Genomic DNA, 12,262 nt, shown 5'->3' on the forward strand with positions numbered 1-12,262 from the left:
ATCCTCTGGCTGCATCACCAAAAGGACCCCCCCCCAACCCACCTGCACTCTGCTCTTCCTTCACTCAGGTGGGAATTCTCCATGCCCTGCCCTCCTGTTCTCCTGCCCTTCTGTCCTCACTGCCCTCACTGCCCTCCTGTCCTCACTGCCCTCACTGCCCTCCTGTCTTCCTGCCCTCCTGCCCTTCTGTCCTCCTGCCCTCCTGTCCTCACTGCCCTCCTGTCCTCACTGCCCTCTTGTCCTCACTGCCCACCTGTGCTCACTGTCCTCATTCATCTCAGGAAAGGCACCACATGCCCACCCACACCTCCACCTCAGTTCCTCCAAATCATCTCCCCATTTTTCTGTAGCATTAACCTTTCCCACCAGCTTGGCCATGTTTGGGTGTCCTTTATCTGGAACGGTTCCCTCTTAGCAGGACCCTTCCTATACCTGCCCATCTTTCTTCCATCTCTTTGACCTCCTTTCCTGCCCCTGCCTGTCTTTCTTCCCCTTTCCGGCTGCTCCTTGAATCTCAGGGTTTCCTCTAGTTCAGCTGTGCTGTAGACCCCATCCCTGGCTGCATCCTGGGTTCTCTCTCACTGGCTTCTTCCCTTGGACTCAATGCCTTCCCTGTACAGAGCTCCAACATTCTGCCTCTGAGCAGACCACTTGGCTCAGTCGTGTGCTACACATTAACTCACCAATCCCAGCTGACACTGGAAGCCACTCCTTCAGCTGGTCAGTGGGCTGGGGCTTTGCAGAGTACTGTAAATGCAACGACCCTAATGAGAGAACTGAGGTGCAGAGGGCCCAGACAGCTCAGGAGGGGCTGTGGACACTTAGAACTCACATAAGCATCTTCCCACCCACTCTTGTTTAACTGTGTTCTGGGTTTTACACTTTTTCTCGGGCACCTGAACTAGAGTTGCCCTAGAGACCCCATTGCAGCCACCTTCACCTCCACCCCGTCACCCCTGAGTCTGCCCCTTCATCCCCCCACCTCTGCCTGGATCAAACCACCTTGATGTCCACCTATATACCTCCGTGCATCAAAAGCCTCCTCCAGGCTTCCTGCCTCAACCCGCATCTGTGAACCCACTGGCACTTTTAACCCCATGCTTTTAAACAGAAACTTCAGCAGACACTATCCCTCCTAAGCTCCAGTGGCTCCCTATCAAAACTGCCCTGTTCCTGCCCCCCTCTTGAGGCCCCAGTCCCTCCACCCCATTTCTGCCCTTGGAACCTCTGAGCTTCCTGTGGTCATCTGTTGTCCTCTGTATGTTGCTGGGTGACCTGTCCTCCTGGGTGCTGGGGGACCCTGAGCCTTGGAGTTGGATTAGGGGTCTCTCCTGCTTGCTCCCCTGGCAGAGGCTGTGGAATATGAGTCCAAGACAGCAGGGGTGTGGCTGATGCCCCCTGTCCTCTGGGAGCCCAGTGCACACATGCTGAAGTCCTTGGAGCCCTGTGTGCTAAGACTCTAATGCCATGGCTCTGACTTCCGGAAACCAGGCTAAGGATAGCATTCTAAACGAAAAGCTTTGTATTCATTCTTGTTTAAAATGTTGAAAGCATAAAAATCTAAATTTTGACCAGCTAAATTAAGGTATACTTATCTAATTGAAATATCGGACAGGTATGAAAAAAGTAATAACCCAGAAAACATTTGTTATGCTATGGTAGGAAAAAAAGCGTGCAGAACCTGTGTTAGAAAAAAGAGTGAACATGAAGAAGGGCGGTCTCACTGCTTCTCTTCCTTTTTTCCTGTATGAACTTGTCCTAATTGTTTCAAGTATTATATGTGCTTATTAGACTCCCAAGTGCAATAGAAGCATCTACAGAAAAACTAAAAATACAAAAGTAAAGGTATATTAATTAAATGCAAACAAAAAAGGTTATTGGACCGCAATAAAAGTACGCATCTCTGGATGTTGGTGAGGCTTCCATGAACTTGCCCCGCAGACAAGGCCAAGAACAGCACTTCATCACATAGTGCTCATTATCATTTTTATAAACACTATTCAAAATAGAATTTGTCTATTTTTTAAAGTGTTATTTTTCCATTATAAAGAGCACACGGTCATTATGGGAATTTTGGACACTGCAGAAAATGGAAGATGAAAAAATTCTCATATCAACTCAAAGACAACTATTGCTAATATTCTGGTGTATTTTTTCTTTTTTTTTTTAATTTTTTTTTTCAACTTTTATTTATTTTTGGGACAGAGAGAGACAGAGCACGAACGGGGGAGGGGCAGAGAGAGAGGGAGACACAGAATCGGAAGCAGGCTCCAGGCTCTGAGCCATCAGCCCAGCGCCTGATGCGGGGCTTGAACTCACAGACCGCGAGATCGTGACCTGGCTGAAGTCGGACGCTTAACCGACTGAGCCACCCAGGCGCCCCATCTGGTGTATTTTTTCTAGTCTCCTTTCTCTCTCTCTCTCTCTATATATATAGACATATATATATATATATATATATATATATATTTACTGAAGTACAACAAACATACACCCACCCTGGATTTTACATTCTGCATATAGAGAACACAGTTATTTTGGGATGTCAATAAAAATATTTCAACAATAGATCATATAATAGGTGTGATGCAAAGCATTCAGCTCTAAGAGAAAACACCAGGGAGACCGATCTGATCAATTAGGGTACGAGGTGTGGAGGCTGGCTTGGCTACTAGAAGAAGGCTACTTGGAACATAGCAGGCTCCTTCCCTTGGTCCTGGTCTTGGGTGCTTGGTCTTTGTCCTCATGACTGCCTGAAGGCTGCTGTACCTCCTGGTGCTGTGCTCGATTTCACACCAGAAGAAGAGCACGGACAAAGGGGCAGGCAGCTGGTCTTGCAAGAGCCCCACTGAGTGCCCTGGTGAGGAGTGGGAAGGGGAGAGGCACTGGGGGGAGGAGAAGCTGGTGGAGACCCAAACTCCAGGCCTCCCTGAACCATCACCTGAAGGCTGGGGAACAGGAACATTTACCTGCTGGCTCCTGGCCCCCACCAGTTGAGAGCTGCCCCAGGAGCGTGCAGCCCACAGGCAGGCTGAGAGCAGAGTGAAGAAGCAAGTCCTTTTAGGATGGCCCAGCCAGCCACAGCTGAGGTCAGAAGGCCTGCCCCCAACTTCTGAGCCTCTCAAGCTGAGCAGTGTTTCTGACTTCCTCAAAAGAGGCACAGAGGGCAAACCCCATGACCAGGGAGCCTGGCGGAAGACCCCCCCTCCAACTGCCAGGTGGGGATCCAAGACCGCCCCCGAGGATGAGGGTGATGGGACGTGAATGGCACTCTCTCTGCAGAGGTGATGTTAAGGAACACCGCCTGGGTGCTGAACAGAGCCAGGGCACCGGGCTCCTCATCCCCAAAACCGCTGCCGTGAGCTGGCCTTGCCTGGCTTGCAGGTGTGGACACAGGTGTGGTGGGACCTGCACGAGTGTGAGGTGTGTGGGGGTGGGAATTGGCACATAGCATGGAATCTCTCCCCGAACATGCCCCCCACCCTGCATGGATCATGTCCTGTGGAATTGGCACATAACCCAGAAGACAGGACCCGGCACATGTCTAGCTTCCACTCCCGAGGTCACACCCACCAAATCCAAGGTCAGCTGCACTGCTACTGCTCCCTCACACCTGTGAATGAAGTCCTTTTATGCGCAGAACTTTGCAGTGAGGAGGATAAAACGGTCTACCCAAAGCTGTCTCAGCCTTCATTTGAGTTGGTGGCAAAAAGGAGAACTTTGATTTTATTTTTTATTTCTTCATGAGATTTGGAGCAGACAGGAGCAGCTGGCTCCTGGCCCCTGCCCTGTGCAAGGCCCCACCCCTGCAGAACCCCACTCACCACCCGGTGGGCCCAGGACTAGACATCCTTCATCTAGACAGAACATGCTGACCCTGGAGGGCACGACCTGCGCTCCTTTGGGGCATCCTGCATGAGGCTTACATGCAGAGGAGGCTGACCACCCTGCACTTGTGGGCAGCAGAGGGGCATGGAGGAAGCTCCTGGGAAGGGGGCCAGCCTGAGCGGGCTCAGCACCACCAGCCACCAGGACGTGCCCCGTTCTTCCCCAGGGACCTCCAGGTAGGGACTGGACTTGCAGCCCACATGGGGGGCGGGGGGGCGTCTTCGGGGAGGTGACCTGTCCAGTCAGCGTGGCAAAGGAGACGGAGGAGGTCATGCTGTTCAGACACAGCTCGTCTCCCAGGCAGGCCCCCTACCCAGGGGTGGCAGGGTGGGCACAGGTGGGCCCCCAGGGCTGTGCCTCATGTCTCCAGGAAGCAGTGCCCCATCTGCTACCTCAAACACAGCACATTATACTGAATCTGGCAGGGACCCACTGAACCTGGATGGCAGGGACCAGTCCTCTCTCCGCCAGCCCACATTTGCTGGGATTATGGGGGTGGGGGTTAGTATTTAATTTCCTTCTGTATCAGTTAGCATTTTGTGGTCACAACCAAACTATAAAAACTGACTCTTGATAACTTAACCAAAAGGAAATTTATTGGGGGGGGGGTGGTGCTGGAGACTCCCAGGGGAAAAAGGAAGGCAAGACAAGGGGTGTCCCAGAGGGTCAGGGGCTACCTCGGGAATGGATGGGCAGCGGCTCTGCTGTGGGCAGATGGACCGACCCCTTTCTCGTGTTCTGTGGGTTACCCCTACCTGGAGACCCATGTCTGGGTGGGGCCCCTGGGTTGGACTGACTGTCCTTCCCTTGGGGTTAGAGGGGGCTGCAGTCCCAGTAGGGCATTGGGTATTCCCTGGGGAGGGCAGACTCTGGGCATCACGTTACAGGGTTTGCAAAGTGATGAGAAAGTGTTTCCATTCTTGCTGTGGAATCCTGGGCCAGGCCACCCCCCACCTGTTCCCTCCAGGGCCCTGGTTGCCTGTCAGCTCAGATGGCACCCTAGACCCCTCTTTCTACCTTGGGTCCCTTTCTTCTGAGACCACCTGAGGAGAGAGACTCTGTCCTCCCTCCTTGCTGTGGGGTGTGGTGCTGGGGCAGGGAGAGGTCAGACCTCACCCCTGTGGCTGTGACCACTCAGAGGAGGAACCAAGGAGGCTGAGGGGAGGCATAAATAAATGCACCCCTCCCTCTGTTATTGCTAACCAGCCTTGGGGTCAAGGACAGGACACACTGGACAGTGGACAGGCACTGTCAGGGTGCAGCAAAGTGAGGTTACACTTAGTGTTACGGTTAGAACATGATTTGTGTGAGCACAGAGAGCCTGATAGCGTTTCTTACCTTGGACTGTGGCTGCAGGCATTGCCTGGGGAGCTCTAACAAGTGCGGTCCTTTTGTGATTAAAAACATTCAGGGAAGAGGCGAATTTAAATATGAACTGTCACTTTTGCTCCCCCTTCCGGTCACTTGGGGGACAGGCGAGTAAGGAGTGGGTGATGGAGGGGAGGGGTGGTCTCCCTGAAGGCGCTCCTCTGCTCCAGACACCTCCTCTTCCTTCCTAACGCACCTGACGGGAAACTGCAGCACCAATGTGTTTGTTCTGTTGGTTCCAAACACACATAGCTCCTTCCAGAAGAGACTGGGTTGCCTGAGGAAGTCACTCTGTGGGAATGGAAAGCCGCCAGCCTGGTGAACGGATGAATCTTCAGCTCACAGGAAAAGGAGCTGTTTTTTTAATTAACAATAGCAGAGAAGAATGGGAAATGCAGGGATGGTGCAGACAGCATTTGGGGCCATGACAGGTGTGTGCACGAATATGTGTGCAGGCCTGTGTGTGCCGTGTGCTCACATGTACGTGCTAGTATGTGTGCGTCTCTGTGCATGTGTGCACGTTTGCAAGTGTGTTTGTACAAACATGGGCATGTGTGTGCACAAAGACTGTATGAGGAGGGTGCCTCCCACTAAAGCAGCGGAAACGATGCCAAACAAGCATTTCTGCAAAAGCATCAGAGCAAAATCAAAAGTAGTGACCAAGTGAGTGAGTCTGCTTCTCTCTCGAGCCTTGGGTGCAGAGGGTGGGTTTCAGCACCCTCCTCAGATCTCCGCCAACAGAGAAGCATCCCTGATGTATTCAATTATCTCTGCATCCTCTCATGATTATGCTCTTATAGGACCAGGTACTCTCCCCTTGTGCTATTTACCAGCTAAATTCTCATTTCTCTCAAAGTATAAAAAACATGTGACAACGGAAGTGTGCACCATGTTTCCACCCTCAAGTTAGAGAGCACCTGTAGCTCCTGATATTTCCCTAGTGTCCTTTCCCAGGCAGTAGCCCACATACCCACCCTCCCCACAGGAGGAGGGATCCTCTCATGCTGGAAATCCAGCCTGAGATCTCAGGGTTGATACTCATGTCCCTTGGGAAGAGGGGTGGGTCCCCTCTGGCAATCTGCACCCCAGCACTAGGCACAGCACTGGGTGGCGGATAAACTACAAAGCGTGCTCCTCACCCAGGTGGGCGGCAGGCCTGGTGTCGTGCCTGGGTATTAGCATTTCTGTGGTTCTTGTTGAGTGTTTGGTCTTCGGATGCCATGCACAGACGGTGCCTGCTTCAGTTCTCAGTCCTCACTCTGAAACCAAGGCACCTGGAGGTGACCGTGTGTCCCGCTGGAGGAGAAGCTGCAGGCTGCAGGGGTGCGGCACGCCTCGCCCATCTGGGGCCGGTGCCTCCACTCCGACCACACGTGCACCTGGGCCCTCCTTACGCCGGCGTCAGCGGCTGCAAGGGCCCCCAAGGAAACCATTGCCCTGAGGAGGCAGCCCTAAGACACCGTGGGATCTGGGGCATGGTCAGTGCGGCACCAGACCAGACCAGAAGTGATGGGAGGGCCACGTGGAGAACACAGAGCGGGCCTCAGCACTCTGCAGCTGACACCATAGGCTCACTCTCCAGGTCACGTGCACTCACACACGTGGCTGCCACACATCCCACTCACTCGTCTCATTCCAGCAGGACCTCTTTTGGCTGAAAGTAACATGACCCACAAGCGCTGGCTTTAACAGGTAAGGGTTTATTATACTGTGAGCTCTAGGAGGTAGGTGGCTGGGGACACTGGTTTAGCAGCTGCACGATGTCCGGTCAGGGGCAGCGATAGCACTGCTCCACCCTCACTGCCCCAGAGTAGGAATGCTGGAGGGGCCCCAAGGATCCTGACAGACTGGCCCCGACCTTTCACTGACCAGGACTCTTAGTTACATGCCATTCCTGGACCACTCACCGCATTGGATTGTGACTGGCTCAGACTGGGTCAGGGAGAGCCCGTACGTACCTCCTACTCAATGGGCCTCTGACCACCACTGGAACGGTGGGGGTCTGTTAGGGAAGGGGACGGCTGTCTTCTGGGCCTTGGCCGCCCAGACAACGCCCTTCTCTTTGAGCCAACACTGAGGGAGCATAGGCTACAGTGCGGCTCTGGAGGCACACGGGACCTGACGTCGGCAACACACAGGGTGATTCTGCACGGGCCCCACACTGCTGCGTGAGTCCTCTCTCCTGGCCTCACAGGGGGACAGCCAGGCCAGCATGCCAGGCCTGAGGGATGAGGGGTACTGGGTGGGGAGAAGGGCAGACCTCAGAGGGTACAGGACCACTCTAAGGGAGTGAGTTTGAATTTAATTCTGAGCACGATGGGAAGTCTGCAGAGTTTTGAGCAGGAACCAAACCTGATGTCTGTCTTTTCTGGGTGGAGAACGCTTGTCTGAAGTCAAAGGAGGAGGAGGGAGACAGGAAGTGTGTGGGAAAGCGGAAAATGCAGAGCTTAGCTCTGGAAGGGGCAGAGGCAGGGCCCGGGGTCCATCTCAAGAGCTTATCTCCCCTGATCTGCACCTGGAATGTGCACCTCATCACCTGCCTTCAGACAGGCTTCTCCTAAGAGCCCACAGTCCGGCAATTGAGCCTCCAGGTATGCTTCCTCCAGGGGACACCTGGTGCTCATGGGGGCTTGGCAACTTCAGGGTCTTCTGTCCACCACACCTCACACCCACCCCACCCTGTTCCTGGCACACAAAAGCACTCAGCACAGCTCTGCATGAAGGGATGTGCTCACACTCAGGACCCAAGCTTGCATGCACTGACACATACAATCACAAAGGTTGTGGGGCAGCTCCCGGAGCCAGGATGTTTGGGTTCAGATCCCAGCCCAACCTCTTACTGGCTGGGTGACCTCAGACAAGTCGCTGGATCGCTCCATGCCTCAGTTTCCTCATTTGTAACACGGGCAGAACAGCACCTACCTCGGGGTTATCATGAGGATTAGAGGAATTATCACACCTGTAAGTACCAGCTGGTGTTATTAGCATTATCAGGTACAAACTGCCTCCACACACCCGCACCACAGCAGTGAACCATCACGTGCCCGGGTCAGGCGAGGGGCCCCCCCCGGCTGGCCTGCACCAGTGCTGTCAGGGCTGGGGCTCTGGGCAGTGGCAGCAGGACGGCCGGGGGGTGCAGCTGGGCTGACAGCAGATCTGCAGGGCAGGGTCCTCGCCCCGGGCCATCTGGCTGGGGCTGAAGGTCAAGGCAGCATCAAACTGGGCCTTAAGCAGCTGAAGCTGCTTTAGTGCCTGCAGCGCCTCGGGCGTGACCTCAGCCATGCCTCCCAGAAGGTTGTAGTTCTCACCAGGGTCCTCAGACAGGTCAAAGAGCAGCGGGGGCTCGTGGGCAGTCAGAGGACTAGAGGCGTGGCAGGCAGGGTCCGCAGTGGTGTCGCTGTGGGCAGAGCCTGGGGAGGGGGGGCATGTCTGTGCAAAGGGCAAGGGCGAGAGGAGGGACCAGGCTCTGGGGCAACAACAGGGTTGGCAGGGTTGGCAGGGTTGGGGGAGAGGAAATTACCCTGGGTGAAGAAGTGCGCTTTGTACTTCCCACTCCGCACAGCAAAGACCCCGTGGACCTCGTCTGGGTAGGCCGAGTAGAAGAAGAGAGACTGCCGGGGGCTCTGGGGGCAAAGTCAGGGATCACAGGGTGGGCAGGGCCCTCCAGCACTGGTGTGCACGTACCCAGAGCCATCAGCCTGGGCCCCGGATGCGTTGCCGCCCCCTGGCCCACCCGGGAACACCACTGGCAGCACCACTTGGAGGCCACTCGCCAGAGGGTCTGCGGGGCGGAGCGGGGGGGCCGGGGTCTCAGCCTTGCTGGCCCTACCTTGCCTGTACCCAGCAGCAGGGGGCTGAGGTCAACACCGTCCAAGGTGACGTTGGGCAGAGGGGCCCCGGTCAGGGCTGCCAGGGTTGGCAGCAGGTCCAAGGAGCTGGCCAGCTCATGGGTCACACCTGGAGGCAGAGGACGACCATTCCATGTGCCACCAGGGTGGGGGAAGTGGGGCCAGGGGTTCATGAGGGGGGGCGCCTAAGACTGACCGGGAGCGATGTGGCCTGGCCAGAAGGCCAAGGCAGGCTCTCGGACACCCCCCTCAAAGGTGGTCCCCTTCCCGCAGCGAAGAAGGCCAGAACAGCCGCCATGGGACATTCTCATGGTCTCAGGCCTGGGACACACAACGAGGTCGTCAGTGATGGGGAGCTCAGGGTGACCCCTGGTGACCCCAGCCCCAGAGTTACATGCTATGCATAAAAACGGCCAGCATGTGCGGGTCCCCTCTGTGTCCTGCCAAGACCAGCACTTGGCCCCTAGCCTCCCACGTGCCCTGTAGGTCACCGTGATACAGCCAGCATCTCCCCAGACACCCTTATCCTACCACGTCCTCAGCCAGTAGTCAGGATGGGAAGACCCCAGTGACCCACGGTGAGGGACCAACCAGCATTTCCCCACCCCCTGCCCCCCTGTCAGCAAACCCATTGTCTGCAGTGAAGATGACCAGTGTCTCTCCGAGCAGCCCCAGGTCCCCCACCGCTCTCATCAGAGCCCCCACCGCTGCATCCAGTTCCATCAGGGAGTCCCCGAATGGCCCTCGGCCTGAGCGCCCCGAGAAGCTCTGCCCGCTGAACTGGGGGTAGTGGGTGTGCTGTGGGCAGAGACAGGAGTTAGCACTGGGTAGGAGTCGGGGGCAGCCTCGGGGGGTGGGTCAAGGTCACTCACATGAGAGGCGTAGTACAGGAAAAATGGCCGGCCCTGGCGCTGGGCATCAGCCATGAGGTCACGGGCGAAAGCCACATAGCGGGCCTCAAGTCCAGGCAGCCAGGGGGGCTGTGCCTCCACGGACAGGTTGGCCAACAGCGGGACAGGGACCAGGCCCTGGTCACAGCTGCCATCACAGGGGGTGGATGGCGGAAAGCAGGTCAGGTTCTGGCAAGGGCCCTGGCGGAGCAGTTCCATTGAGGAGCCTGGGCTGTGGGGTGGGGCTCAAGGGGCCAAGGGGAAGGGGATTGTTAGGAGGTCGGTAGGAGGGTGTCTGAGGGCCCTGGAGGTTCCTACCTGATCATGGGAGTATGGGATGCCCAGGAATCGATGGAAGCCCTGGTGGGGGGGCAGAAAGGCCCCCTCAGGCCCCACCCCAAGGTGCCACTTGCCAGCTATCCCTGTGAGGTAGCCCCGGGCAGCCAGGACCTCAGCCAGGGTCACCTCCTCCAGGGGCAGACCCCCTCGGGAGCTGGGCTCCAGAACTCCAGGGTACAGGCCCATCCGAACTGGGAGTCGGCCGGTCAGGAGGGCAGCCCTATAGGACAAGTCACAGAGTCCGTGAGACAGAAGTGGACATGTGGAGGAGGAAAGATAAGGGAGAAAGATCGAGAAATGTGAACTTCTCCAAAGAGACAGAGCCTTTTGCCTCCCCCACAGGAGCCCAGAGTGAATTTGGGAGATGCTGTATGGGCTCCCCTGGCCCCCTCACTTACCGGGAGGGTGTGCATAGAGATACGGGCACGTAGAAGTCGGTGAAGCGCAGCCCCCCCGCGGCCAGCTGGTCCAGGTTGGGGGTGGTGGAGCTAGGATGCCCGTAGGAGCCCAGGTCCCCATATCCCAGGTCATCAGCAAAGATCAGCATGATGTTAGGTGGGCCAGCAGTGGCCAGGCCTATGGCGAAGGCCAGAGCGAGGGCCCACAGTACCACCATGGCACACAGCACAGATGGGCCTATCACAAGAGACCCTTGGGAAGGAAAGCAAACTGGCTCCAGAGAGCTCTAACCCAAAGACCCCTAGATCCAAGCACTATCTTCCCCTGAGAACCCAGATCTCGGTACTATCCTCCCCTGAGACTCCAGGCACTATGTCTCTCCTGAGACCCCAAATCCAGGCGCTATCTTTCCCCTGAGACCCCAGATCCAGGTACTACGCTCCTCTGAGACCCCAGGCACTACCTCTCCCCTGAGACCCCAGACCCAGGCACTATCCCCCTCTTGAGACCCCAGACCCAAATACTCCCGGACCCAGATAACTCCCTTCCTGAAGTCCCAGAGGACTTCCGGACTTTCCGGAGACCCCTGACCCCAACAGAACCCAGGAGACCGTAACCTGGGATATAACTCCCTGGAGACCCTCGGGGACCAGGACACCTGATTCTCAGGCGACCTGACCCTCTTCACCAGAGGTCGCAGGCTCAGGCTCGTGGTCAGAGACAGAAGTCACATGACACTGACCCGCGGGATCTGGCGCGGCTGGACGAAGGCAGTACCCAGCGGAGGAGAGGCGGGTCGGGACCGCTGGCAGCAGTGCCGTCCGCGGGCGCTTCCGCTTCGGCCCCGCCCCGCCCCCGGTCCCCGCCCCGCGTCCCGTGACCCTCTGCGCGCGGCGGCCGGGGACCTCGCGGGGCGGGGACGGGGCGGGGTTTAGCGGGGGCGGGGCGGGGTTTAGCGGGGGCGGGGCGGGGCCTGCTCACGCTAAGACGCGCTCCGGGTTCGGCTTCGGGTCGGGGTTGGGGTCCGCGTCTGGGGCGCGGGGCACGTACTCTGTCCCCCCTGCACCCCGAGGCCGTTGGCGGGGTTGGCGCGGGTCAGTCTCGGGCGGCGCGCGGGTACGGGCGGGGCGAGGCCCCCAAACTCCGGGACTGGGAGACTCGGGGTCCTTTTTGAAAGGACCTGAGCACCTGGGTGTTGTGGGCATCGCTGGATGAGCAAAGCGAAATGAAAGCCGCGGAGTCAACCGTCTGCTGCTGACTTTTCCTTCAACGTTACTTTTGGTGCTTTTTCGAAACACGAGATTGCAAATTCTTTCAGACCCTTTCCCCTCCGTGCGTGTGTCTGCGTGTCAGTGTGTGTGTGTGTGTGTGTGTGTGGTATGTGTGTGTGGTGTGTGTGCACCCTGTGTGGTGTGTGGTGTGTGTGCATGTCTGGGTGTCAGGTCTGGCCTGCCTCCCGCTTACACACTGGGAAGAACCTGTCTGCGGAGATGACTAAGCTCCATCACTGGATCGCCTTGGACAGATGAC

General features: G+C 56.9%; 1 protein-coding gene across 6 annotated transcripts; it reads right to left on the reverse strand.

Annotated features, from left to right (window-relative positions):
* Positions 1 to 6,936: 6,936 nt before the first annotated feature.
* ARSA (arylsulfatase A) lies at positions 6,937 to 11,592 on the reverse strand. Of its 6 annotated transcripts, none has more exons than XM_006934215.5 (9): positions 11,475 to 11,592; positions 10,732 to 10,969; positions 10,313 to 10,553; positions 9,977 to 10,195; positions 9,733 to 9,902; positions 9,301 to 9,425; positions 9,086 to 9,213; positions 8,777 to 8,879; positions 6,937 to 8,666 (listed from the first exon to the last, which is right to left on the reverse strand). In XM_006934215.5, the coding sequence occupies exons 2-9, from the start codon at positions 10,947 to 10,949 to the stop codon at positions 8,347 to 8,349; spliced, it is 1,524 nt and encodes a 507-aa protein (XP_006934277.3). In that variant the 5' UTR covers positions 10,950 to 10,969; positions 11,475 to 11,592; the 3' UTR covers positions 6,937 to 8,346. The 6 variants fall into 6 exon arrangements, with proteins under 6 accessions (XP_006934277.3, XP_044918523.1, XP_044918522.1 ...); XM_045062588.1 differs by having other exon boundaries at positions 10,732 to 10,984; XM_045062587.1 differs by having other exon boundaries at positions 10,732 to 10,984; positions 11,391 to 11,536.
* Between the last annotated feature and the right edge of the window lie 670 nt (positions 11,593 to 12,262).

Source organism: Felis catus, chromosome B4 (genome assembly GCF_018350175.1).
Source record: "Felis catus isolate Fca126 chromosome B4, F.catus_Fca126_mat1.0, whole genome shotgun sequence".
In the NCBI taxonomy this organism is placed as follows: Eukaryota; Metazoa; Chordata; class Mammalia; order Carnivora; family Felidae; genus Felis; species Felis catus.

Bases quoted from the DNA above. Each gene is read 5' to 3' on its own strand.
- ARSA (XM_006934215.5), bottom strand. From the start codon at position 10,949: ATGGTGGTACTGTGGGCCCTCGCTCTGGCCTTCGCCATAGGCCTGGCC. The intron at 9,903-9,976 runs GTGAGTGACCTT...CTCTGCCCACAG, and splicing joins TCCTGTACTACGCCTCTCAT to CACACCCACTACCCCCAGTT. The intron at 9,426-9,732 runs GTTTGCTGACAG...TGTGTGTCCCAG, and splicing joins ATCTTCACTGCAGACAATGG to GCCTGAGACCATGAGAATGT.